Raw genomic sequence first — 27,439 nt, 5'->3', positions numbered from 1 at the left:
AACACGTTATAGGGAAAGGACATCCCAATCCATGTCGGTAAAAAATAAATAAATAAAAATAAATAATAATACCCAATCATTGCTGTCCACTCTTAATTCTCATTGCTGGAGTTAACAGATTAGTCACAGGGCACTTACCAGTCACCCTTTGCTCCCTTGTTGATCAGTGCCAAAGCTGGGACATCCGGTTAATGTCCTTAAAGACGCATCCAATAATGGCAATCAAATTCCGTGATCACAATCCACATCTCGACATATATACCATAATATCACGTACAAAATGAGCAGGATCGCAAAAATAAACAGTGCAACCAGTATTGCTTTGGTGACTGGGGATATTAAAGACTGCATGATACCGGCGAGCTGGAGAAAGCGGACACCGTGAGCGCAATGAAGATGGATACACGTTCAGGCGCCAACAGCGTCCGATCCGGTCCGTATCTGCATTGGTGCGTGCCGAGTGCGAACATACAGTGAAACGCGTGGGCTCTTCAAAAACATGACACGCGAAGGAGCACTGCCTCATCCATTGATGATCTCTCACACATCTGCGCAAGGGGGCACGATACTCTGAGGTCCCTTCAGGATACACATCATCCAGTTCTGCTTGTTCAAAAGATAAATCAAATCAAATCAAATAAAAAAACAATGTTGAATGTTAAATATATATAGGCTATTTAAAAAAAAAAAAAAAGAAAGAAAAAGAAAAGAAAAAAATAGCTCTTTATATATAGGTTGCGTTACAAAGTGCTTTTTTAAAAAAAGCTAATCTTAGGTTTTGAAAGCAGTATGTGCTCTTGGTATTGGGTTTTGTCCCACAAATAAGGTGCCCTTGAATTATATTGTTACCAGATCCGTTAACAAAGATGACAATCATGTGTTTTATATCAACTTTAATCCCAAATGCGCTTGTGAAGTCATATCGATAAATGGCCGATAATGGACGATAATGATAATTCTTAGTGAGTCGGACCAGAAATATTGACCATATCCTGTAGAGATGCTTGTATACCGTTCTTTTGTTGCAACACATTCTTTTAACACTAGATGGAGTAAGAAACCAGTCTATTTGCTGTCTGATAGGGGGCGCTATTTTATGCCACCACTAATGCCAAAAATTTATTACAATAAGAAACGCGTGTTCAGTAATTTTTGAGCAAAAAAAATAAATAAATAAAATAAATTATAATAATAAACAAACAAACAAACAAACAAAAAAACAATCTCAAACCTTAAACAGAATGGCACTGTTAGACTATTGCAGAAACACGTGTTGTTTGTCTAAAATGCTGTGGCAGAAATCACATAGGATACTGAATTTGTTACGACTTTGACCTTAAGCAGATCATTTACACTAAAGATTCTGTCGAAAATTCTCTAATTTACTACCAAAGTTACTATCCTATTTTCCGTTAATTTGCTATTCATATATAAAGACTGTTCTAATAATTGATAGCCAACACATAGCCTACTGTTCTACAAAAAAGCGCAGGTAGTCTTTACCCTGCACAGTGTTTCGAATCATCACTCTAATTAGACTGTACAGACAGATGAACTGTTGAATAACATTGGGTTACGCTTGGATCACTCAGAGGGGTGGGCCACAAAAATTAATGCTCTATTTCACCTTAGAGATACTTGTAGTTGTTGATTTCAAGACTTGTAGGTTGAAAATCTTGTAGGCTGCCTTTGCGAATTATTGATATTGCACGAGGTTTGTTTTAATCTTTACACAGCAAGATGACTTCATACACGTGGATTTTACTCCTTCTGGCAAGTCTTGTGGCAACAAGAGCGCAAGGTATGGTTTCCTACCCATTTTGACATTTTCTTTAACACCGGGAAATGCCCAAAAGAACCAAACAGAAACGTGGTCGCTTTTTGCCAATGCTGACCGTGCTCTGAATGAACGATATAAATGCTCGTTTTAATCGCTCTTAAATAAATTGGTGTTGAAGCGATGAATTAAAAGTATTTGCCTACTATCCCAGTTACTTACCCTTTGTGTTACGGAAAAAGTGCGTTGAATGTTTTTGTATGATCAAAAGTCTTGGTACATTGGTTTGGGTCTTTGGGTCATCTGTCAAAGATTCAGCCACGGAAATCTTCAGTAGTTCTTTAACGATTTAGCACAATGACAAGAAACATACTGTGTTCTAATTGTTTTCAAATTTAGAAGAGATCACACAATGTGTTTTATTTGTTTTAATCTGCTTTAAGGTATTGTATCTGATAGACCTTATAATGTCAAAGTGCAGGATAGGGACCGTCTGCAAAGTGCAAAACAAAGAGCAAAAGGGACAATTATTCCATCTAAAAGCTTCACTTGTGAAATGTATAAAAAATAATTATCAAATATAAGGGGTGTGTCGTATTACTATTTAGATGGTTTTATTCACAAAACTAGCACAACAAAAGTTATAGAAATGGAACAAATGAGAAAAAGCTTGCAAAGCATTACAAAGATTATTTACCGCCCACTAGAGGCAGATATTGCACTTGTTTTGACCAAGTTTGACATTCAGAAGTTTAAATAAATTAATATACAATGCACACAGCTTGATATGTAAACTTAAATGGGTGTGTCTTGTTACTTGTTCAAAGAACAATATTTACAGCCATCTTTTACTATCATATGTAAGTCAGGATGAACACTATTGAATTAAATTTGAATCTGTTAACTCCTTCATTTTTTTAAAACATACAGTATTCCATCTCAACTTCAAAGGGTGTGTCTTGTCACTGATTCATAAATGAACATTTAAATGTTGGTTTTATTCACAAAACATAATAGGGAAATATGCTGTTCTGTCTTAAATTCGAAAGGTGTGTCTTGTAACTGGTTTCTAGAACAACATTTTGATGGTGGTTTTAGCCACAAAACTATAATAAGATGACATTATTTTGTGAATTTAACATATAATTGGTTAGTTTAATATTGAATATTATTTTATTTATGGGTTTTTTAGGCTGTGTCTTGTTACAGATTTCTTAAAGAACATTTTCCAGTAGTTTTCACTGTCAAAAGCAATGTAGAAGTCACCCTATTCACGTTCAAGAATGGCTTGCAAAGCCTTCCAAAGAGTCTCCAGTATTACTGCCCCCTAGAGAATAAATCCAGAAGAACTGTGACAACGAGATGCTTCAAAAAACCTACTATTTAATTCAATAGCATGTGTCCTGAATTACATATGAGTGTAAAACCTGAATTGAAATGTTCAATTAGAAATCAGAAATAAGACACACATTTTGAAGTTGAAATAGAAGACTTTATTGATTTTAAAATAATTTATTAGTTTGAATGTCAAACTCATTCTAAACAACTGCAGAACATTCCTCTTGGGGGCAGTAATACTGGAGACTCTATGGAAGGCTGCGCAAGCGATTTTTGAATGTCAATAGCATGACTTTGGCATCGCTTTTGACAATGAAAATTACTGCAAAAATATTATTTATTAAATCTGTAACAAGACACAGCCTTTGTAGCTTAGATATAAGATTGTATATATTTTAAACTAAATTATGTATTGGTTACATTTTCAATAGTATGTGTTCTATTATAGTTTTGTGGCTAAAACCAACATCAAAATGTTTGTCTAATTTGTAACAAGACACACCCATTGAAGTTGTGTAACAAAACTGTGTGTGTTATAAATTAATTTATTAAAATTTAGATTTTCAAATTCAAGTCAAAACAACTGCGAAACAACACTTTTTGCCAGCGTTGTCTTAATTGTTGAATTTCAATAGCATGTTTTCTGTTATAGTTCTGTGACTAAAACAAATACAAAAAATGTTCTTATGAAAACAATAACAAGACACACATCATGAGGTTGATACAGAAGAGTGGATTTATTTTAAATTAATTTATTTATTGGTTTTAATTTCAATAGAGTGTACTTTTTTGATGTCATATTTCTGTGAATATAATGAAAAAAAAAAATGTTCTCACAAGGACCTGGAATCAGCCTACTGCATTACCACTGGATTATGGAATGATAATGCTTTTTAATGTTGTTTTTCTTTTATTAATATATTTATTAATATTAATAATATAATAATAACCACTATCAAATATCTTGTTTACAATATTTCTTATTTAAATTCAAGTGAGCATTATAAGTGTTTGTCTTTATATCTTTCAAAGACCTTGGTGCACAAATTGCTTTTGTTTTGTTAATTATAAAAAACATTCAGGTTGGAAAATATTATCGTTTTATAATTTTCATGTACTTTGTAGACGGTCCCTAGCTGGCCTAAGCGCTAGCGCGCCGCTGGGTCTTTATGTGGAGGAGGGTTAAAACAAATAAACTGCGATGTCTGTCCAGTTCTACGTTCTATTGCTTTTCAAATAAGCCATTTTTTATACAATTATACTCATCCACTAAGAATTTATTGATTTTTTTTTCGCGGCTGAATATCTGTGTAATATCCACCAACGTCAAACGTCGAACTAACTTTATATCGGTCTTGGAATTGAAATCTTTCCACATAGCCTACAAGCTGCGTGACACACCAACTCATGGGAATCATGTTTGTTTCTGTAGCTTGGTATTGATAACATCACGTAACATTTTTAAAAACATGACCAAAAATTATGACGCATGACAAATTAGTGATCTTTCCATGTATCCCCAGCTCCATTTGCCTTTATTCCCAACTTAATGTAGCTGAAAATACAGCAACATACAGAGTTTACATTTTAATATGCATATTTTGGATGCGATGGTTCCTTTTTCCCCTTTATTCAGTTATATAAAACAAACCATCAATAGTACACTGTGTCTTTGCCTGTTGTTTCAGGCTTAAAATATTGCAAATCTTCCATTAACAATGCATGATGCTGGCAGATGCATATGGGTGGCATGTTATGTTTAATAATTTTTTTTTTTTTTAGACATATGAGTGAGTGACTAAATAATTTTGCCAAATGATAACACAACATTGTTAATGAATCAATGAAAACAGCTTTCTCATTATTTGGTATCTCTGCTAGTTTGAGAAGTAACTCAAATATCCAGTTAGACTTTGAAACTTTGAAGGTCACAGAAAAACAAACAAACAAATACAAAAAAAAAAAAAAAAAAATTCAACATCAAACTTTGCTCTGCATTATCAGCTGTCAAGTTGCCTTGAACAGTGTACTAAATATACTTGATCCCATGATGTTGGCCCATACTTCCTGTGTTCCTGCATTGAGTCTCAAAGTAAACCACTGCTACTCTCCTTTCTACTGATTAGTTTCTGCTAGCTGGCTTAGGGTTTTGGTGTTGAGAAATGCTCAGAGATCAGCACGACAGGCATAATGCACAGGCCAGAACTGATTTTGTCACAAGCAAAATCAGACACTCCCAAATTAAAATTTTAATGTTTTATATTTTTTGAAGGTCTCGGATATGGAAAATATAGTTAGGTTGATAGATTTCTGAATGTTTTTCTTCCCAAATGCGTTTTTTGTGCAACATAAGCTGATTGCATAAATGTGTAACCAGATCAGATAAAAGGATCACTCTGGATTTAGTTGTGACTCAACCATCAGTCATCATCATGGGTTTTGCCTAGACCATAATGAAAACAGTCCATTGCCATGGCAACATAAGCCACAAGATGCAGCCTCTGCCGGGGTGTTTCGTGTGGCAGACACACAGTCGCACGCTTACCATCACGTCTGTAGTGTACATCAGAGAACTTTTGTTTCATATTTTTATGGTAAAAATTATTTTTGTTTAGTTTTGCTGTATGTCACCTCAAGGGTTGGGAGTGTTACAATTTGAATCCAATACAACACACAATAGACACATACAATTGTAGCTGGGTGGGATTTTCATGTGAAAGCAAATGATCAAATCCCAATCATTTAGCCTAGTCAAAGCTTTTACCCTCTAGAAACTAGACTGGTTTAGTTTTTTTGAGTCTTCCTATTTGGGAGTCATGCAGGAATAACTTTGCAAAAGGAAAAGCACTAGATGCTGTCTTGTTACTAACTTAGAACACTTTACAATTAGCTGCAATACTAATAGCCTTTATATTCCGAAATGATTTCTAGAATATATATATATACAGGTCCTTCTCAAAAAATTAGCATATTGTGATAAAAGTTCATTATTTTCCATAATGTAATGATAAAATTAAACTTTCATATATTTTAGGGATTGATTGCACACCACACTGAAACTATTTCAGGTCTTTTCCATTGTTTTAATACTGATGATTTTGGCATACAGCTCATGAAAACCCAAAATTCCTCTCAAAAAAAAAATCTCAAAATGTTTTACTATCATGAAAAAGGTTCTCTAAAATGAGCTATTAACCCTAATCAATCTGAATCAACTAATTAACTCTAAACACCTGTCAAAAGATTCCTGATGCTTTAAAAAACTCCCAGCCTAGTTCATTTACTCCAAACCCGCAATCATTGGGTAAGAGGTACGTCCGACCTGGACTGCTGTCCAGAAGGCCATCATTGAACACCCTCAAGCGAGAGGTTAAGGACACAGAAAGAAATTTTCTGAAACGAATAGGCTGTTCCCAGAGTGCCTGTATCAAGCACCTCAGTGGGACGTCTGTGGGAAGAAAAAAGTGTGGCAAAAAACGCTGTGTAACCAACGAGAAGAGGTGACGCGGGACCCTGAGGAAGAGTGTGGAGAAGGACCGATTCCAGACCTTGGGGGACCTGCGGATAAGCAGTGGACTGAGTCTGGAGTAGGAAACATCCAGAGCCACCGTGCCAGGGCGTGTGCTTTTTGAACCAGAAACAGCGGGCAGGAAGCGCCTGACCTGGGCTACAGAGAAGAAGCACGGGACTGTTGCTCAGTGGTCCAAAGTACTTTTTCGGATGAAAGCAAATTTTTTGCAGTGTCATTCGGAAATCAAGGGTGCCAGAGTCTGGAGGAAGACTGGGGAGAAGGGGGGGGGGGAAAATGCCAAAATGCCTGAAGTCCAGTGTCAAGAGGTACGCCACAGTCATTGATGGTCTGGGGTGCCATGTTCAGCTGCTGTGTTGGGTCCACTGTGTTTTATCAAGGGACATGGTCAATGCAGCTTAGCTATCAGGAGATTTTGGAGCACTTCATGCTCCATCTGCTGGAAAAAGTCTTTATGGAGATGAATATTTCGTCTTTTTCAGCACGACCTGGCCACCTGCTCACAGTGCCAAAACACTGGTAAATGGTTTTTACTGACCATTGGTATTACTGTGCTCAATTGGCCTGCCAACTCTCCTGACCTTAACCCCATAGAGAATCTGTGGGATATTGTGAAGATAAAGTTGAGAGACGCAAGACCCACACTCGGATGAGCTTAAGGCCGCTATCGAAGCTCCTGGGCCTCCATAACACCTCAGCAATGCCACAGGCTGATTTCCCTCCATTCCACGCAGCACTGAAGCAGTCATTTCTGCAAAAGGCATTTCCCGACCAAGTATTGAGTGCATAACTGAACATAATTATTTGAACGGGTGACTTTTTTTGTATTAAAAACACTTTTCTTTTATTGGTCGGATGAAATATGCTAATTTTTTTGAGATAGTGAATTTTGGGTTTTCATGAGCTGTATGCCAAAATCATCAGTATTAAAAACAATAACAGAGACCCTGAAATTATTTCAGTATGGTGTGCAATGAAATCTAAAATATATGAAAAGTTTAATTTTTATCCATTACATGTATGGAAAAATAATGAACCTTTTTCTCACAATATGCTAATTTTTAGAGAAGGACCTGTTAACACACACAAGTCTATATATATATATATATATATATATATATATATAGATATATTAGTATATATACTATATATAATATATATAATCTTATCTATATTTTTTTTTTTTTTTTTTTTTTTTTTTTTTTCAGTCTCATTCGAGTCACTTCACTAGACTTTGTTTTGCATCCTGTATTGTGGTCTGGAGCCACATGTAAATTGCATAATTCAGCTCAAATCAGGCTAATTGGTTTCTATTTGATCAAATTTAACAGTTTGGATTGCTAATGAACTAGTTCATAAATTAGTCAAATTACATTAGCCATTTATGGGCTGTTTATCGTAATGAATATTTTACATATCAGCTGTATTTGGAGTGTGACTTTGTATTGCTTAGATATGTATAAATTTGTTGCTTACAGTGGAAATATTGGCCTTATTAAATCCAATGAGTGCTTTTGAAGTGGCTGGATGCATCTTTATCGATTTTTTTTTTTTTTTTTTTTTTACAGTATTTATAAGACACGGATTGGAAATTTGTATATGCCATGCACAGTTTGTGTTGACATACACATTGGATTTAAGTTTGAGTTTTGGTTGGGATTAAACTGGCCATAAAACTACCAGAGAGAAAATATTAAAATAACTGTTTTCTTGCAGATTTTGACCTCAGTGATGCTTTTTATGAGGCTGACAAGCGTAAGTAAAGAGGACTCTCTATTTACTGTGTATGGTCCTCCTTTTGTTGATGGTCTACTTTTTGATATTGATATTCAATGTTATGTATTTAAATACATATACATATAATCTATATATATATATATATATATATATATAAAAATATAGCTAAAGAAAATATAATAAAGTCATTTGCAAGCAAATGTGGAAATAATTTTTTTATTTTTACTGTAGTTTCAAAACATAATTATGAATTTTTTTGTTATTTTGAGCCTCTGAGGAGAAAAGTGTGAAAAGAGCCACAGAGAAAAACAGATTTTGGTTGGCTTTAACATTATGCTCAAACATATTTTAGTTGGTATATTTAATAGTTGTATTGATTGAGTTAGACACATGGAAGTATATGCAGAGACTTATTTAACATGGTTTTGCCTTTCTCTTGTAGGATTTGATATTTCAGATGCCTTCAATTTGGGTAAGACTATTTGGGCTCAGAAATATTCACAAAAAGAGTCGAAATGAATTGTGGTCATAGTCTTTAATTTTTATCACAATTTTGTGGGTTTTTTTTTATTAGGGCCTGCTGAATATATATATTGATTAAACTCATTGTTTATTCATGTCCTCGTTTGTTTATGTATTTTAATTTGAAATGTTCTGGATAAGCGTTCCCTCTACAAGTGTGACAACATGGTGGACATTTTGCGGCACTGCATGGCAAAATGAACACACCTTTGGAGATTTTGATTGTTTTTTTATTTAATTTTTTAATTACTCCAAAAATTTATTAATTAATTAATTAATTAATTAATCATGTTTTGTGGGGAAAAAAAAATGAACTAATCAAATTCTGCAGCTGCATGCAGTTGAATTTCTTGCAGTTCAGTAAATTCCTCTGTTATGCCAATTCAAATTCCACAAGCCCTTGGTTTTCAGTGTAATAACTAAACTTGAATTACCTTAACATCAAAACAAGTTTCTTTATGACTATTGTTTGTTGTACACAGACCTGAAAAAACCTGTAGTGGTTCCCTCCAAATCAGAGGTGTTTATGTAATTATGTATAAAGTTTGTGGGTTACACTTTTATTTTAAGGTACCCTTGTTGTAGTGTAATAATATTTAGAAGTAATATTAATTAGCAACATGGGTGTTAGGGTTAGTTAGTTAAGTACATGTAACAAGACACTTTAAAATAAAATGCTACCAGTTTATACACTGTAGTAACATTTAAGTAATCCATGCATTTATTTGGAGGTTTGTATTGAGCTCTTTTAAGGCAATTTATTGATGTTTTTGTCTTGTTTGTAAAAAAAGTGCTTTAATAAAAATAATGTACTGCATTGTTCCTTTTTATTGTATTTGCAGATAAAAATAAACCATCTGGAGGTAAGATATACATATGCATACACATCATTGTAGGTCCATTCTGTTTCTACTTTAAATCAAGTGTTACTTTATTTTTGTACAGTATTCAACTTACCCTTGCCAAAAATAACATAATGTTTTCATTCTCAGTTGACCTCGATCTGTCTATTGCATTTGCTCCAGGTAAAAATGAGAGTTGGGCTTTTTTTGGGGCTGGGGGGGGGGGGGGGTTATCTGTGGAACACAAAAGATGATATTTTGAAGAACTATCCCTGTAAAAATAATTGATATTGGGTATTATATGTCATCAAATATAAATGTAAAGCTACAACCTTATAAACATTGTGCTGCTATTCATGGCTAACGCCAGTGCTATTAGTTTTCCTGTTCTGCTATATATATAATATATAGTTTAGTATATAGTATATAGTAATATAATATATAATATATATATATACGAGCTATATATAGGGATAATATATATATATATATAATAGATATAAAAAAGATATATATATATATATATTATTATTATTATTAGTATATTATTATATTATTATTATTTGAGTCAGGGTCTTCATTCAGAAGGAGTCACTTCACTGGAGTTTTGTTTTTGCATCCTGTATTTGTACTGTGGTGTGGGAGCTACATGTAAATTGCATAATTCAGCTCAAATCAGGCTAATTGGTTTCCATTTGATCAAATTTAACAGTTTGGATTGCTAATGAACTTGTTCATAAATTAGTCAAATTCCATTAGCCATTTATGGGCTGTTTATTGTAATGAATATTTTACATATCAGCTGTATTTGGAGTGTGACTTTGTATTTTTTATTTTTTTTATTTTTTTACAGTATTTATAAGACACAGATTGGAAATGTGTATATGCCATGCACAGTTTGTGTTGACATGCACAGTTTAAAGGGGTCATATGATGCGATTTCAGTTTTTCCTTTCTTTTTGTAGTGTTACAAGCTCTTGGTGCATAAAGAAGATCTGTAAAGTTACAAAGACTAAAGTCTCAAATCCAAAGAGATATTCTTTATAAAAGTCCTGGACGAGTGTTAGAGACACATTCACATGTTCACGTCCCTCTAAGCTGCGCGCACGCGCGGCCGCGCAGAAGAAATAATGTGCCCCGCACATGCAAAAAAAATAAAATAAATAAAAATAAAAAATAAGCCATTGGGATAGCCATTTGATTGAATTCTAATAAAATCGAAAGAATCCCAATGCTCGGGCAAACCGCTATAGACTTGATGTCGCTATAGAGTTAGAACCGGTGAATCCGGTTGTGCTCCAAACAGTGCTGCCAGACGTACGATAATTATCATATTTTTACGATAATTTTGACCTCTGTACGATGTAAGATCAATAATGAAAGAAATCCTATAATGTACGATAATTTCAGAATTTTATGGCACTTCAAATGATTTTCATTGTAATCTGAGGGCTTCTATACTTATTGATCTAGCTGGGCATCGTTCCTACTGTCTGTAAGGAGAACATGGTGTTACGCACATTTTCTGTCGCATCTCACGTTACGTCTTCTCAGTCAATCAACGTAGAGAATGACTCTCTCTCTCACGTGCACACGTTAACGTTCCTGCCGTGGCCGCGCTTAGTTGTGTCAAAACGTTGTTTGTCTAGATAATAGCTGTATACTCTCCTTTTACTTGTGTAATAATAATTCTGAGGTTCTGGTACGATACTTGGACATTTCCAATCTGGCAACACTGGCGCCAAATGAGTCGCTGTAGAAACCGAATACTTCAATGGATGCTTCAATGGATGCGGACATTTAGCTAAAGTCACACACAGGTGTATTGTGCAGACTTCTTCATAGTGATGTTTAGACAGCATTCACATGTTCACGTTTTTTTTTTTTTTTTTTTATCTTACAGATCTCAGCTTTAGATTTGCTTCAGTTTATTTTCTATTCTATTCTATTCTATTCTATTCTATTCTATTCTATTCTATTCTATTCTTTTATATTCTATTTTATCAGTTTCAAATAGTTTGTTTTGATATTATATTATATTATGTTAGGTCTATATTATAAACCTAATAATTAATTAGTCCCTTGCTCATCTAGGATGTTTTTATTTCAAAAATACAGAAAAAACAGTGATATTGTGAAATATTATTGCAATTTCTAATATTGGGTTTCTATTTCAATACCTATACTTTAAAATATAATTTATTCCTGTGAAGCAAAGCTGAATTTTCAGCATCATTACTCCTGTCTTCAGTGTCACATGAATATGCTGATTTATTATCAGTGTTGAAACATTTGTGCTGCTTAATATATATATATATATATATATATATATATATATATATATATATTTTGGAAGCTGTTACTTTTTTCTTTTATACTTTGATTATTAAAAAGTAAAAAAAAAAAGAACAGCATTTATTCAAAATAGAAATCTTTTCTAACAATATAAGTATTTACTATCAATTTTGTCCATTTAACACAGTCTTGCTGAATAAAGTTTCTTTAACTTTATTTGATTTTGTTTTAAGTTTCTTGAAAAAAGAAAGAAAAAAAATTCTGACCCTAAACTTTTGAATAGTGTATAATGTAACACAAAATCTCTATTTTGAATAAACACTGTTCTTTTTAACTTTTTATTTTTCAAAAATTGTACAGGTCCCAAAGAATATTAAGCAGTACAACTGTTTCCAACATTTACTGACTCTTAACTTTGGAAAGGCAGTGTATTATACTATAAAAAAATATTTTCTCAGGTAACCTAAAATGTACATCATTTAGTTAAGGGTCAAATCAAATATAGCACACTCAAGTTAAAAGTTACACACTTCTTTGTGTGTGCGCTGTACAGGGTTTAAAGTTGAATGTTTTTGCTCAGGTGCGTGAAATGGCCACTAAATGGAGAAAAGTTTTGCTCAGCAAGAACAAAAATCAGAGGGAACATTGGTCCACAGCCCCCGGAAATGGCTCGTTATAACACGCCCCCACATCTCTACATCACTATGTGGGAAGATTTGCATAATGCCGCCCAGAGCCCAGATGTTCATACACCGCCCAGATGTTCATTCTCGTTGTAGTATTGTTATTGCCGCCGCCATGTCGTATAGACGCTGTGTGTTTCACTGTGAAAGCGAAACTACTTTGTTTGGCCTTCCAAAAGAGGATGATATATGGTTCGCCATGCCTGGAGCTGATCCGTTCTGGTCACTGAGGAAATACATCAACTTTGCACTGTGGCTTGCCAGGTTGGCTTTCACCGTGGGCAAAGCGGAGTCCAACCCGGGATTGTCACATGTGGTTGCCACAAGCCCAACGGACGCTCCTTTGTAGAATCCGCCGGCTGCGCCGTTCTCAAGGCCGCCCGCCTCTGTTCACTCAAGCCAGCCTCCGCTCACTCTAGAGTAGGTAGGTGTGTGACGCTGTTTCGCTGAGAAAGCGAAACTACTTTGTTTGGCCTTCCAAATGTTTATATCACGTTTATAATGGGTTTTATGTTTATGTCTCGTCGCTCCGGCCGAACAGGGCATCACAATATGTTAAGGGGCATAACATTTCCGTCACATTCCTGAGGTATTCTGCCAATCACGACGCACTGGATAGTTGGCCAGTCAGAGCACACCTTGCTTTTCAGACCGTTGAGCTTTGTAAAAGAATCGACGCATTTCAGAAGGCGGGGCATAGAGGAGAAACAATAATGTACATTATGTGGAAAATAATGTGTTTTTTTAACCTTAAAACTGGCCATAAAACTACAAGACAGAAAATTTTAAAATAACCTTGCAGATTTGGACCTCACTGATGTTTTGGATGATACTGAAAAGCGTAAGTAAAGTTTGACTCTCTATTTACTGTGTATGGTCCTCCTTATGTTGATGTCCTACTTTTTGATATTGATATTTAATGTTATATATTTAAATACAATAATACAATCTGTGTATGGTCCTCCTTATGTTGATATCCTTTATTATTATTGATTATTATTATTATGATTATTATTATTATTATTTATATATATATAGATATATATATATATTATATATATTTATATTATATATATATATTATTTATTATTTATTTAATGTTTTCGAATTACTTTTTCAATACTTAATTAATAATTAATTGAATTAATCCTGTTTTTTGTTGACTAATCCAAATTCTGCGGCTGCAATGCAGTTGAATTTCTTGCAGTTCAGTAAATTCCTCTGTTATGCCAATTCAAATTCCACAAGCCCTTGGTTTTCAGTGTAATAACTAAACTCGAATTACCTTAACATCAAAACGAGTTTCTTTATGCCATTGTTTGTTGTACACAGACCTGAAAAAACCTGTAGTGGTTCCCTCCAAATCAGAGGTGTTTATGTAATTATGTATAAAGTTTGTGGGTTACACTTTTATTTTAAGGTGTCCTTGTTGTAGTGTAATAATATTTAGAAGCAACATGGGTGTTAGGGTTAGTTGCAAGTAAGTACATGTAACAAGAAGGACACTTTAAAATAAAGTGCTACCAGTTTATATACTGTAGTAACGTTTAAGTAATCCAAAATGCATTTATTTGGAGGTTTGTATTGAGCTCTTTTAAGGCAATTTATTGATGTTTTTGTCTTGTTTGTAAATAAGTGCTTTAATAAAATTAATGTACTGCATTGTTCCTTTTTATTGTATTTGCAGATAAAAATAAACCATCTGGAGGTAAAATATACATATGCATACACATCATTGTAGGTCCATTCTGTTTCTACTTTAAATCAAGTGTTACTTTATTTTTGTACAGTAATCAACTTACCATTGCAAAAAATAACATGATGATTTCATTCTCAGTTGACCTCGATCGGTCTATTGCATTTGATACAGGTAAAAATGAGAGTTGGGCTTTTTTGGGGGGGTGGGGGTGGTATCTGTGGAACACAAAAGATGATATTTTGAAGAACTATCCCTCTAAAAATAATTGAAATTGGGTATTAAATGTCATCAAATATAAATGTATATATATATATATATATCTATATATTAATATGCACCATTTTTTTTTTTTTTTTTTTTTTTTTTTTTTCAGTCTCATTCAGTCACTTCACTGGAGTTTGTTTTGCATCCTGTATTTGGACTGTGGTGTGGAGCTACATGTAAATTGCATAATTCAGCTCAAATCAGGCTAATTGGTTTCCATTTGATCAAATTTAACAGTTTGGATTGCTAATGAACTAGTTCATAAATTAGTCAAATTACATTAGCCATTTATGGGCTGTTTATTGTAATGAATATTTTACATATCAGCTGTATTTGGAGTGTGACTTTGTATTGCTTAGATATGTATAATTGTATAAACTTACAGTGGAAATATTGGCCTTATTAAATCCAATGAGTGCTTTTGAAGTGGCTGGATGCATCCTGTATTGGAAAGTTTTTTTTTTTTTTTTTTTTTTTTTTTTTTTTTTTTTTTTTTTTTTTTTTACAGTATTTATAAGACACAGATTGGAAATTTGTATATGCCATGCACAGTTTGTGTTGACATGCACAGTTTAAAGGGGTCATATGATGCGATTTCAGTTTTTCCTTTCTTTTTGTAGTGTTACAAGCTCTTGGTGCATAAAGAAGATCTGTAAAGTTACAAAGACTAAAGTCTCAAATCCAAAGAGATATTCTTTATAAAAGTTAAGACTTGTCCACAGTGTCCCTCTAAGCTGCGCGCAATGTGCTGCGCACATGCAAAAAAAAAAAAAAAAATTGGGAAAAAAATTCGCCAAACAGTGCTGCCAGACGTACAATATTATCGTATTTGTACGATAATTTTGACCTCTGTACGATGTACGATCAATAATGAAAGAAATCCTATAATGTACGATAATTTCAGAATTTTATGGCACTTCAAATGATTTTTTATGTAATCTGAGGGCTTCTATACTTATTGATCTAGCTGGGCATCGTTCCTACTGTCTGTGAGGAGAACATGGTGTTACGCACATTTTCTGTCGCATCTCACGTTACGTCTTCTCAGTCAATCAACGTAGAGAATGACTCTCTCTCACGTGCACAAGTTAACGTTCCTGCCGTGGCCGTGCTTAGGTCAGTCAGTTGTTTCATCAGTTGTGTCAAAACATTGTTTGTCTAGATAATAGCTGTTGAGCTTTGTAAAAACCGACGCATTTCAGAAGGCGGGGCATAGAGGAGAAACAATAATGTACATTATGTGGAAAATAATGTGTTTTTTGAACCTTAAAACTGGCCATAAAACTACAAGACAGAAAATTTTAAAATAACTGTTTTCTTGCAGATTTGGACCTCGCTGATGTTTTGGATGATGCTGACAAGCGTAAGTAAAGATGACTCTCTATTTACTGTGTATGGTCCTCCTTATGTTGATATCCTACTTTTTGATATTGATATTTAATGTTATATATTTAAATACAATAATACAATATAAAAATATCCACATTTGGAGATTTAAATTATTATTATTATTATTATTTTATAAAAAAATTTAATTACTCCAAATAAAAAAATTTAATCATGTTTTGTGGAAGAAATGGACTAATCAAATTCTGTGGCTGCATGCAGTTGAATTCTGTTATGCCAATTAAAATTACACCATCCCTTGGTTTTCAGTGTAATAACTAAACTTGAATTACCGTAACATCAAAACGAGTTTCTTTATGACCATTGTTTGTTGTACACAGATGCAAAAAAAAAAAAAAAAAAAAAAAACTGTAGTGGTTCCCCCCAAATCAGAAGATGGAAAGAGAACATTATACTGAGGTGTTTATGTAATTATACAGGTGCATCTCAATAAATTAGAATGTTGTGGAAAAGTTCATTTATTTCAGTAATTCAACTTAAATTGTGAAACTCGTGTATTAAATAAATTTAATGCACACAGACTGAAGTAGTTTAAGTCTTTGGTTCTTTTAATTGTGGTGTTTTTGGCAACAAAAACCCACCAATTCACTCAGCAAATTAGAATATGATGACATTCCAATCAGCTAATCAACTTAAAACACCTGCAAGGGTTTCCTGAGCCTTCAGAATGGTCTCTCAGTTTGGTTCACTAGGCTACACAACCATGGGGAAGACTGCTGATCTGACAGTTGTCCAGAAGACAATCATTGACACCCTTCACAAGGAGGGTAAACCACAAACATTCATTGCCAAAGAAGCTGGCTGTTCGCAGAGTGCTGTATCCAAGCATGTTAACAGAAAGTTGAGTGGAAGGAAAAAGTGTGGAAGAACAAGATGCACAACCAACCGAGAGAACCGCAGCCTTATGAGGATTGTCAAGCAAAATCAATTCAAGAACTTGAGTGAACTTCACAAGGAATGGACTGAGGCTGGGGTCAAGGCATCAAGAGCCACCACACACAGATGTGTCAAGGAATTTGGCTACAGTTGTCGTATTCCTCCTGTTAAGGCACTCCTGAACCACAGACAACGTCAGAGGCATCTTACCTGGGTTAAGGAGAAGAAGAACTGGACTGTTGCCCAGTGGTCCAAAGTCCTCTTTTCAGATTAGAGCAAGTTTTGTATTTCATTTGGAAACCAAGGTCCTAGAGTCTGGAGGAAGGGTGGAGAAGCTCATAGCTGGATAGAAGTCCAGTGTTAAGTTTCCACAGTCTGTGATGATTTGGGGTGCAATGTCATCTGCTGGTGTTGGTCCATTGTGTTTTTTTGAAAACCAAAGTCACTGCATCCGTTTACCAAGAAATTTTGGAGCACTTCATGCTTCCTTCTGCTGATCAGCTTTTTGAAGATGCTGATTTCATTTTCCAGCAGGATTTGGCACCTGCCCACACTGCCAAAAGCACTAAAAGTTGGTTAAATGGCCATGGTGTTGGTGTGCTTGACTGGCCAGCAAACTCACCAGACCTGAACCCCATATAGAATCTATGAGGAAATGAGAAACAAAAGACCAAAAAATGCAGATGAGCTGAAGGCCACTGCCAAAGAAACCTGGGCTTCCATACCACCTCAGCAGTGCCACAAACTGATCACCTCCATGCCACGCCAAATTGAGGCAGTAATTAAAGCAAAAGGACCCCCTACCAAGTATTGAGTACATGTACAGTAAATTATCATACTTTCCAGAAGGTCAACAATGGCCTTGGTTCGTGCATTGAATAAAAAAACGAACGGAGCTGCAAGAGCCTATGGCCATGAATCCCGCCAGAGCCTGCCTGAATGGGTGGGTTATCTGGCTATATAAGCGAGAATGTTTTGTGTTTAGTATATGACTTATTTTCTCAGACTTGCATTCTCAGACTTGCACTCTCAGACACTTGCGCTTCGGCTAGTGACATCCGTCTTTTTTATTTTGTTCTATTTATTGATTACTTTATGTTTGAATCTCTCATCATTTTACAACAGTAGCCAGGTGGTGAAGACAAGAAAAAAGAAACAAAATTACAAAGTCACTTGCAATCGTCACTTGCACTCTCAGCTACCTGCGACGTCACTTGCAATCAACACAAATCGTGTGTGTTGCCAATGGAGACAAGATGCTGTGGTGATTAAACGATTAAAACTAATTTAGTACCGTAACGTACAGGGTCCTGCAAGAAAAAGACAAGACCCGCAAATCCGCGGCCACAGAACAGCAGAATATGAACGCAATGCACAAAGTCTCTCGTTAAGCGTTTCATTTCCTCCCGTAGAAAATCATTATAAATAAAACACATAGCTTAATGGACAAAGACAAAGAAATAAAAAAGCTGTAGACAGTTATTCTATATGGAAAAACGCTTAACGCGAAACTTTGCATGTTGCATTTATTCTGGGTTCACCATGGTTGCCTGTACATATTGTTTATGTATATTTTAATAATGAAGAGGAGCATATTGAGTTTCTTCTTTATCTTCTTAGTCTATTATTATGCCACATTATGCCATGTTTTGCGCATGTTTTGCCATGTTTTATACATTATTCATTATATTAATAAACTATATTGAATTTGATATTTGAATAGCATCTTAATACATTAAGCCATATTAAGTGTTTATGTTTTCTACGGGAGGAAACCGCTTAACGAGAGACTTTGCGCATTGCATTCATATTCTGCTGTTCTGTGGCCGCGGATTTGCGGGTCTTGTCTTTTTCTTGCAGGACCCTGTACGTGACGGTACTAAATTAGTTTTAATCGTTTAATCACCACAGCATCTTGTCTCCATTGGCAACATGCACAATTTCTGTTGATTGCAAGTGACGTCGCAGGTAGCTGAGAGTGCAAGTGGCGATTGCAAGTGACTTCGTAATTTAGTTTCTTTTTTCTTGTCTTCAACACCTGGCTGCTGTTGTAAAATGTTGAGAGATTCAAACAAAAAATAATAAATAAATAGAACAAAATATAAAATAAAGACTGCAAGTAATGTCACTACCGGAAGTGCAAGTGTCTGAGAGTGCAAGTCTGAGAATGCAAGTCTGAGAGTGCAAGTGTTAGTCTGCAGCCAGACCCTTTTGATATAAGCGGGCATTCTGGCATAGGTTCCTTAGATTACTTCGACTGAAGCAACGGCACTGAGTATGGCTAGCATGGCTAGTAACACAGTACTCGTTCACATATCTCAGGAAACCAAGGTTATGTTAGTAACTGAGTACGTTCCCAATCAATACTTCACTCGTAATGCATCAAAAGACACTATGGGGAACCAGTACAATCCTGCCGTACTATGATAGGGGAACGACCAATACTTGAACTTGCCTTAACCTTTTCAGTGGTGAGTTTAAAATATTCTAGCGGTCCCCCCAGAGTGAGTTTTATTAAGTCAACCGTTTCCCCTAACTGTTTCAATGGTGACGCGCCAGGCTTGTCACGTGACACACCGCATCCACGAAAACACTGAATGAAAGATGGATCGCTTTTGTTTTATTTTTCCTTTTTATTTAAAATATTCACAAACTTGCTTACCATGTCATGAACAATCTGATATTCCAATTCACAAATATGTGTAAATGAGTGCGTTTTGTCATTTAAAAACCTTTCTAAATGAGCTTGATCGTGATCTGTAATGTGAGATGGGCGCCGCCATGTTTGTTTGTGCTGCAGTTCAGAGAGTCCTGTCATGCAGATTTACAGCACGTGAATTCATCAATTTCTCCCGAAATACAAATAATAAGTGGCCGGTGAACTGGCTGATGAATAGAGTGAACTTTACAGTTACTTATTCGATGTGTATCTGATATGAATAAAACACGTCTGGAAATTAAATTTGAATGGATTGTTATTGTTGCTTCCATAGACATATGCGTGTATTTTTCAAACTCTAAATGTATTGTTTTACTAGTACTTATGTGTATTTAAATGTCTGAAACCTAAAATATGCATTATGTGGTTAAGAACACTGCATAGTTGTGATAATAAAACAAGAGCAGTGCACGTCTCTCTCTGGCTCAGCGCCAGCCAACGCGCGAAAACGCAGTTTGAATTTGACAGTTATGTGACGTCACTGAACGTTCTAAATCCCATATGTGGGACCATACACTCAGGGGCACGGCAATTAGAATCCCATATGTGGGACCGTACCGCTCAAAAGGTTAAATGTCTGAAACCTAAAATATGCATTATGTGGTTAAGAACACTGCATAATTGTGATAATATGACAAGAGCAGTACACGTCTGTCTCTAGCTCAGCGCCAGCCAACGCGCGAAAACACAGTTTGATTTTGAATTTGGCAGTTATGTGACGTCACCGAACGTTCTAAATCCCATATGTGGGACTGTACTCCCAGGGGCACGGAAATAAAAATCCCATATGTGGGACCGTACTGCTTAAAGGGTTAAGCACCAAAGGGGCCAAGAGGGACCAAGTATTTAGCAGGGTAAGCCCCGCAGGATGCAAAGAGGGCCAAACTCACCGAGGTCAGCCCAGCCTAGAATAATCGTTCCAAGGAAGACTTCGTACAGCCTCCGAAAGTGTAGTATACCCGAAACATGCATTGCTCTCAGTAAATGCAGGTTGAGGTGTGCCCATTCAAAGAGGTGCTTTGAGGTGAGCCTTCCCTGGCGATTTATGTAGAACACCACTGTCATGCTGTCTGGGTGGACTAGAACGTGGTGTCCCTTTAGGTCTGGCAGGAAGGTCAGAAGGGCTCGACAAAGTGCCAGCATTTCCAGGCATTTGATGTGTAACTGACTTTTCTCTTTCAACCAGGGGCCGAGAGTCGGTTTGCCCTCACACATAGCTCCCCAACCTGTGTTGGACTCATCTGACGAGACAACCTTTCTTGCGCAGAACATATCCAGAGCCACGCCCCATTCCAACCACTGGGGGCTTTTCCAAGGGGCCAGAGCTGCCACGCAGGCCTGGTCCACCTTGATACGAAGGCGTTTGTAATGCCAGGCATGGGGCGGAACCCTTGGTTTCAGGCATTACTGTAGGGGCCTCATGCGAAGCAGGCCCAGCTGTAGCACTGGAGATGCGGAGGCCACGAGGCCCAGCATTTCTGAAATGTCTTGAGAGGGCGAGAGGCTCCAATTCTGAAGGAAGCTGCTGTATGGCCACCACATGTTCTGGCGCGACTACCACCCTTATTTGGGCTGAGTGGAAAACTGCTCCCAGGAACGAGATCAATTGGCTGGGGAACAGTGAGCTCTTAGCAAAATTGACCCTAAGTCCCAGGCATTCCAAGTGGCTGAGGAGGAGGGACCTGTGGGATAGTAGCTCGGCCGGATCGGAAGCAAACTCGTCCATGCAGCAGAGGAGTTTGGCTTGAAAGACCTAGAGAACTGCAATGGAATGAAGTGCAGAGGCCGCCTGCCCGGCTGAGGAGTAAGCTCGTCCAATGAGGGTGGACATCGTCCTGCACGGCTTGGAGGGGTGAGCGACTTTCACCTTCCACCCAATGGCAGTGGGTGGGCAGAGATGCGCGGCCATTGGCTCATCCAAGGGAGGCAGCTTCTTGTACCCTTTTTCTTCATAGTCGTCAATGGAGATGAGGAATAGTTCAGCATCCATCCCTGGCTTGGCGTCAGTGGGCTCGGAAGATGGCAAGGGGTGGGGTCGTTGGCCGAGGCTGACAGATCTTCTGCGTCCAAGGCCGCCAATGACATAGTGTCATTCAAAACTCGTCCTCGTTTCCACTGAACGAGACCAAGTCACCCGCGCTGATGGAGGGATGCTGGACCGAGCGGGTGAAGAGAATGTGAGAGGTCTCTCTGTGCGGAGAGATTGAGGCACGCAGGACCTGAGCCGACATGAGCTCACTCTCATCCTAACACTGAGATCCTCTGCCTCAATGTTTTTCCTCAAAGGCTCGAAGAGCGGAGTTACTCTCTGAAAAGAAAGCGATCTGTGAGTGCAGCGAGACGAGACTCAAGTTCTTGCAATGAGAACACGCCGACTGGTTGAGCAATGCTTCCGTGTGGGATTACCCCAGGCTGGAAACACACTTGCTGTAGCCCTCATCAGCGTGCAAGGGAGCCCTGCATGAGCCACTATAGCGGCGTGGCATTTGCAACAACGCCGCGAAAATGTGCTCTTTAGGAATTATTATATAGCCAGATGACCCTGCCCATTCTGGCGGGCTTCATGGCCATTATTTGGGTGCATGTTAATGTAGCCAGTGTGTGCGGCATTGTGTCTAAGAAGGAGGGAGAAACAGACATGGTGGAGACAGGGGAACGAGGTAAATTGTATATTGCATGAGAATAATTAAACCAATTAGGAATATGACAATAGGTTCTCATGTCCTTGTTTTTCCAGAGGGTAGGGGAGCACAGGGTGGTGAGGAGACTCTCAGCGCAGAGTCTGCAGCGGCTATGGAGTGTCAGAAGGTCCACAGCATGAGTGCACCCCGACCGCATGGCACGGGTGGAAGTGGCCACGTGCTGACTGAGGGTGTCCTTCAGACACAGAGAGATACAACTGATGCAATTACAGTCATAGCAGATGAGCTTAAGCAAATAAAGGTTGTGTTGTGTGACATTGCATCTACATTAAAAGATCTTGTTAAAAAATGAACCTTTGCATTGTTGTCCCTTCACAAATGCCACATTACTTCCTCACGGAACCTTACTTCCTGATGATGCCATTCATGTTGGGGAGAGGGGTGTTGCATCACAATTGATGCAATCACAGTCATAGCAGATGAGCTTAAGCAAATAAAGGTTGTGTTGTGTGACATTGCATCTACATTAAAAGATCTTATTAAAAAAATAATCTTTGTGTTGTTGTCCTTTCACAAATGCCACATTACTTCCTCACGGAGCCTTGCTTCCTGATGATGCCATTCATGTTGGGGAGAGGGGTGTGGGTCAGGATCCTCATGCTGGTGTTAAGGGAGGTCGGGAGGAAGAGGGAGACCATTCCTCTGTGCCATGTTGTGTAGAAGGGCGCATGCCATGATGATCTGGCAGACTTTTTTCAACTACCGAGTGAGCACGAGCATGGGCATAATTGTACTGCATTTCCTCTGGACTCTGATGGTTCGGGAATGGGGTGAGAAGCCAACGTCTGAGGGGGTAATCTCTGTCACCTGCACAGCATAACAGATTAATTGTACACTGGGCTTGAACTGTGAGAAAACAGATATGTACATTATATGTAGTTTTAACTTACTAAGAAGCCAGCCATTGTGCACAGCACCTGCCTCAAGTCTATTCTGTACACTGCTGTGCGCTATAATAAATGAGTCATGTGTTGAACCAGGCCATCGTGCCACGACATTTGTCAGAATCATGTTGGGCTCACAAATAACTTGCACATTTATGGAATGCACATGTTTTTGATTCACATAAATAAACTCATTCTCATGTGGAGCCCTTATAGCAATATGAGTGCAGTCAATTGCAACGATTACATTTGGGAATCCGGACATTGCTGCAAATTGCCTTTTGATATTGTCCTCTTCTCCAATAGTGTAAGGCAATGCTTCCCAAACCTGTCCTGAAGGCCCTCCTGACCTGCACCTTTTGTATGTCTCCCTTATCGAACACATCTTATTCCACTCATCAGCTCGTTAGTAGAGACTGGAAGAACTAAATTGGGTGTGTCTGATTAGGGAGACATACAAAATTTGCAGGGCAGGGGGACCTCCAGGACAGGTTTGGGAAGCACTGGTGTAAGGAAACCTTTTGATCGACTTGTCATTTTAATAATCCCTTTTAAAACAGCAGGCATCTAGGAACTCAGGGATGGCTGGGAAATCCCAGACCTATGACAAATGAACAGAATTATACATTTCCAAAAGAAGCTTTGCACAGAAACAAATAACATCATGATAGTTGTAAACTTACCCTATCGGCCTAAACTCCCACTGGTAACTCCCAGTTGCCAAAATTCCTAAAACTGAAAGGACTTGGGTTGGTACTAGGATGGTGTGGTTTTGCCTAGTTGGCCTTTGTAATGTTGGGCCCAATTCAGCACACAGATCCAAGAGCATGGCTCTAGGGAACATAAATCAGCTCATTAGCCAGTCATCATCGTGGGCCAGAAAATCTTCATGGTCTCTAAACACTCTTTCTCTCCTAAGTCTGCTATTGACAGTCCTCCAGCAATGCCAGTGTATCCATCATGCAATACTATATGCAGAAGAGTCACCGCAGTATTTATGTTTACAGTGATCAGATAATCCTTTACACCTTGTCTTACCAATCAGACAATGAGTGGTAAACCCATACACCTTGAGATCATTAGAAAATGAAAGTTAAGAAAATTCAGTTGATGTACTTTTATTATTTATTGCCTTTTAATTACTTAAATTGTTACTGTGAACATCATTTATGATTAGGACACAAAATAAGGATTAAAAGTGATTTGTCTGTTTATGGTAATAGGGATCTAAACAACTTCTCAAGTTCAATATGTTTCATTTCCATCATCTGCCATCAGTCCCTCAACTCACCATGTCGCCAAACTGCTTGGGTCAGAGTTTGCGTGCAGGTGTGCAAATTTTCCTGTCAAGTTTGTTTTTATACATCCTCTTTCAGGGCAGGATTTGTGCGTATGCAATGGTTATAAATGAGACCACTGGCCTGAAGACATCTTCATGCTGATATTCAGTTATAATTTATAGCGCCACCTGTTGGCAACAGGACATATCATGTTTTACACTTACTAAAACATGCAAGCTGTCCCAAACTTAAGTGCATGGACTCCAGAGTGTGCATTTGAAGTGCGAATGTGTCACAGCTGCTCGATGAAGGTTGTCCCAAACTGAAGTGCTTGGCCTCCGAAGTGCGGATTTGTAGTGCGATTGCATCACAGCGTCACAATGTAAGCTATCCCAAAGTCAGAATGTGCCCTCCGAAGACTGCATTCCAAGGCTGATTGTGTCACCGCGGTACGACGAAGGCTGACGTGTTTCAAAAGCGACGTCAAATGCACCCTCGGTTTCCCAGGAAAATGAAGTGTCCATCTGATGGACACTTTATACCCTAACATATCCCAGAATCACTTGTGCGCAGATGACGACGGTGTTTATATTGAAAGAACAGGGCCGGTGAGAGTTATGTAGGGGAACTCACACTGAAATGTAAGTATTGTGTTTTCATTTACTCAAATACCTAGTGAAAGTGTTAAAAGCCAGGTTTTTTTTTTTTTTTTTTTTTTTTTTTACACAAAGCCCAAAAAACAATAAGACAACCACTATATAAGGCAATAATCTTTCCCTTTGTTTTTGTAGTGCTCTCATGCAAGATATGTCTACAAATGTTTTAACCAAACTTTAGCACGTCAGTATTTTGTATGCATGTCCTACTGTGTCATATTTTATTTCATATAAGTTAAGATTGCAGCGCAAACTGTCTTTATATTTTTCATAAATGTTTCCATTTTCTCTTGTTTTAGTATTATTCTGCAGAAAATGAGCCTGTTGGGGAAAGACTTAAAAAATACAAAGGAAAGTTAATAGACACATTTTTGCTGAAATTCATTATGCTGTTGTTGTTAACAGGCATGGTTTATCTGTTCTGCCTTAGGATTGCATGTGTCCTGGGACAGGTGAGGAAATGAGTGGAAGCTGGTGGAGCTGCTCAGAGAGGACCTCAAACTCCAGACAGAGACAGAGGAGAGAAGAGCACAGGAGAGAGAGAGACAGGGGAGAGAAGAGAACAGGAGAGAGAGAGAAAGGGGAGAGAAGAGCACAGGAGAGCAAGTGTCCTGGGACAGGTGAGGGAGTGAGTGGAAGCTGGTGAAGCTGCTCAGGGAGGACATCAAACTCCAGACAGAGACAGAGGAGAGAAGAGAAGAGCACAGGAGAGCAGGGGGAGACTGTTTTCTCTTCTTGAGAGAATGCTTAACAAATACATTATTTATTTGGCATTCTCTATTAGCCAAGAGAAAGCAGAGAAATCTTCTTTTTAAATGTCACGGTGTCAATGAAACAACATAATTTCTGTAGTTTATTTTTGTGATGTAAGTTCAAAATTAAATGACTAAGTTGTATACATTATTCATTTTTGTTGTGTAATTTATTTGTAAATGAGCCTGAGTACTTTCTGTACATTTTGTATTTTTGTTTTGCATATTCACATGTGTAAATAAAAGAGAAGTAATTATGTACATTAATTTTTTAATGCAACATAATTTTTTCACAAAACATTCTTCTATATGTTTATTTTTTGTCCTGTAAATATATATATTTTTTTACACATTAAAACAAATTGTTCTATACATTACTGTAAGTACTTTTTTTTTATGACTATTTACAACATAGCTTAGGTTTAACATCAGAAAAACACCATCAGTTTTGAACCCAGCCCGGCCTCCATGTGTTCTGCGGTCTTCAGGAGGTGAATCTCTCGGTGAATGGCAAGCACCTCCTCGGCGACTGTTGAAAGTGGAACGAGGCACATGTCAAACACTCTGGAGACCACTTTGTATGATGTACCACTGGCAGACAGAAGAGAAAAACCAGGGTCTGGATTGTGGCACCCCAGCCGTGTTACTTCTCAGAAGATCCAGCAGCACTCCCTCCCTGCTCAGCCCAAAACCATGAAAAACCTGTCCAGCGCTGCCACATTCAGCTTTATCCTGCAGTACAGGGGTCTGGTCTGATTTAGGTTGAGAAGGAAAATATAAATTGTTTAGAGCTATGACAACGTAATTAGTAGAAGAAATATTGAGATACTTTAGTAAACTACTTTTAGTAACTACTAATACCATATTGGGGAAAACTAGTTGTCATATTTAAAACCTTAGCTAAAGACCTGGAACAACTTAAGGGTGAGTAAATGATTACAGAATTTTCATTTTTGGCTGAACTATCCTTTAGGTAAAAGTATTATCTTGCATACTCTAATATACTTAAGGTATTGAGAGTAAAAGTAAAGGTATTTACAATATTGTTCTGAAAAAAAAAATAAAAAATAAAAAAATAATAATTTATCAGGATGGTTTTCCATTAATATTACTGCTGCAGTACTGTGTATGTTGCATTTTACTTCTAAATATGTTCAAGGTTATTCAATTTAAAGTTGCCTACTAAATATACTGTTGGGTAGTTTAATCTACAACAATGCATCATGTTGTAAAAGACCATATTTTTGTAGTGCTCCTGTGCTGTGAGAAAAAAAGAAAACTTAGTACTTCATATTTTTATACGAGTATACTTAACGAATGTACTTCCTTACAGTCCACCTATGATAATTTTGAAAATGAAAGTAACAACATTTATTGTCAGAATATTAACAAATTATTGCTAATAGCACTGCTATGTGTGTGTGTATTTTGTAGTTTTTCATATGTATCATTACATTATTCAAGTAAGCTCCAAGCC

General features: G+C 37.1%; 2 protein-coding genes across 4 annotated transcripts in view; one reads left to right on the top strand and one right to left on the bottom strand.

Moving 5' to 3' along the window:
• LOC109094305 (charged multivesicular body protein 2Bb) overlaps window positions 1-27,439 on the bottom strand; it is a 338,419-nt gene that overhangs the window by 53,641 nt on the left and 257,339 nt on the right. The window contains exon 1 of one of the 3 annotated variants that reach the window (XM_042757442.1): window positions 139-573. The exons of the other annotated variants lie outside the window; for them this stretch is intronic. The gene's annotated coding sequence lies outside the window, so the exon portion shown is untranslated. Of the gene's footprint in view, window positions 1-138; window positions 574-27,439 lie in introns of those variants that run through there. 3 annotated transcript variants of the gene reach the window in all.
• LOC109064757 (CD99 antigen-like protein 2) overlaps window positions 1,455-27,439 on the top strand; it is a 289,995-nt gene continuing 264,010 nt past the window's right edge. The window contains exons 1-3 of the mRNA XM_042757466.1: window positions 1,455-1,596; window positions 1,737-1,801; window positions 8,361-8,399. Coding sequence (XP_042613400.1) covers window positions 1,741-1,801; window positions 8,361-8,399 — 100 coding nt within the window. The 5' untranslated portion in view covers window positions 1,455-1,596; window positions 1,737-1,740. The remainder of the gene's footprint in view (window positions 1,597-1,736; window positions 1,802-8,360; window positions 8,400-27,439) is intronic.

Source organism: Cyprinus carpio, chromosome A1 (assembly GCF_018340385.1).
Source record: "Cyprinus carpio isolate SPL01 chromosome A1, ASM1834038v1, whole genome shotgun sequence".
In the NCBI taxonomy this organism is placed as follows: Eukaryota; Metazoa; Chordata; class Actinopteri; order Cypriniformes; family Cyprinidae; genus Cyprinus; species Cyprinus carpio.
This window is presented reverse-complemented; position numbering and strand designations above follow the sequence as displayed.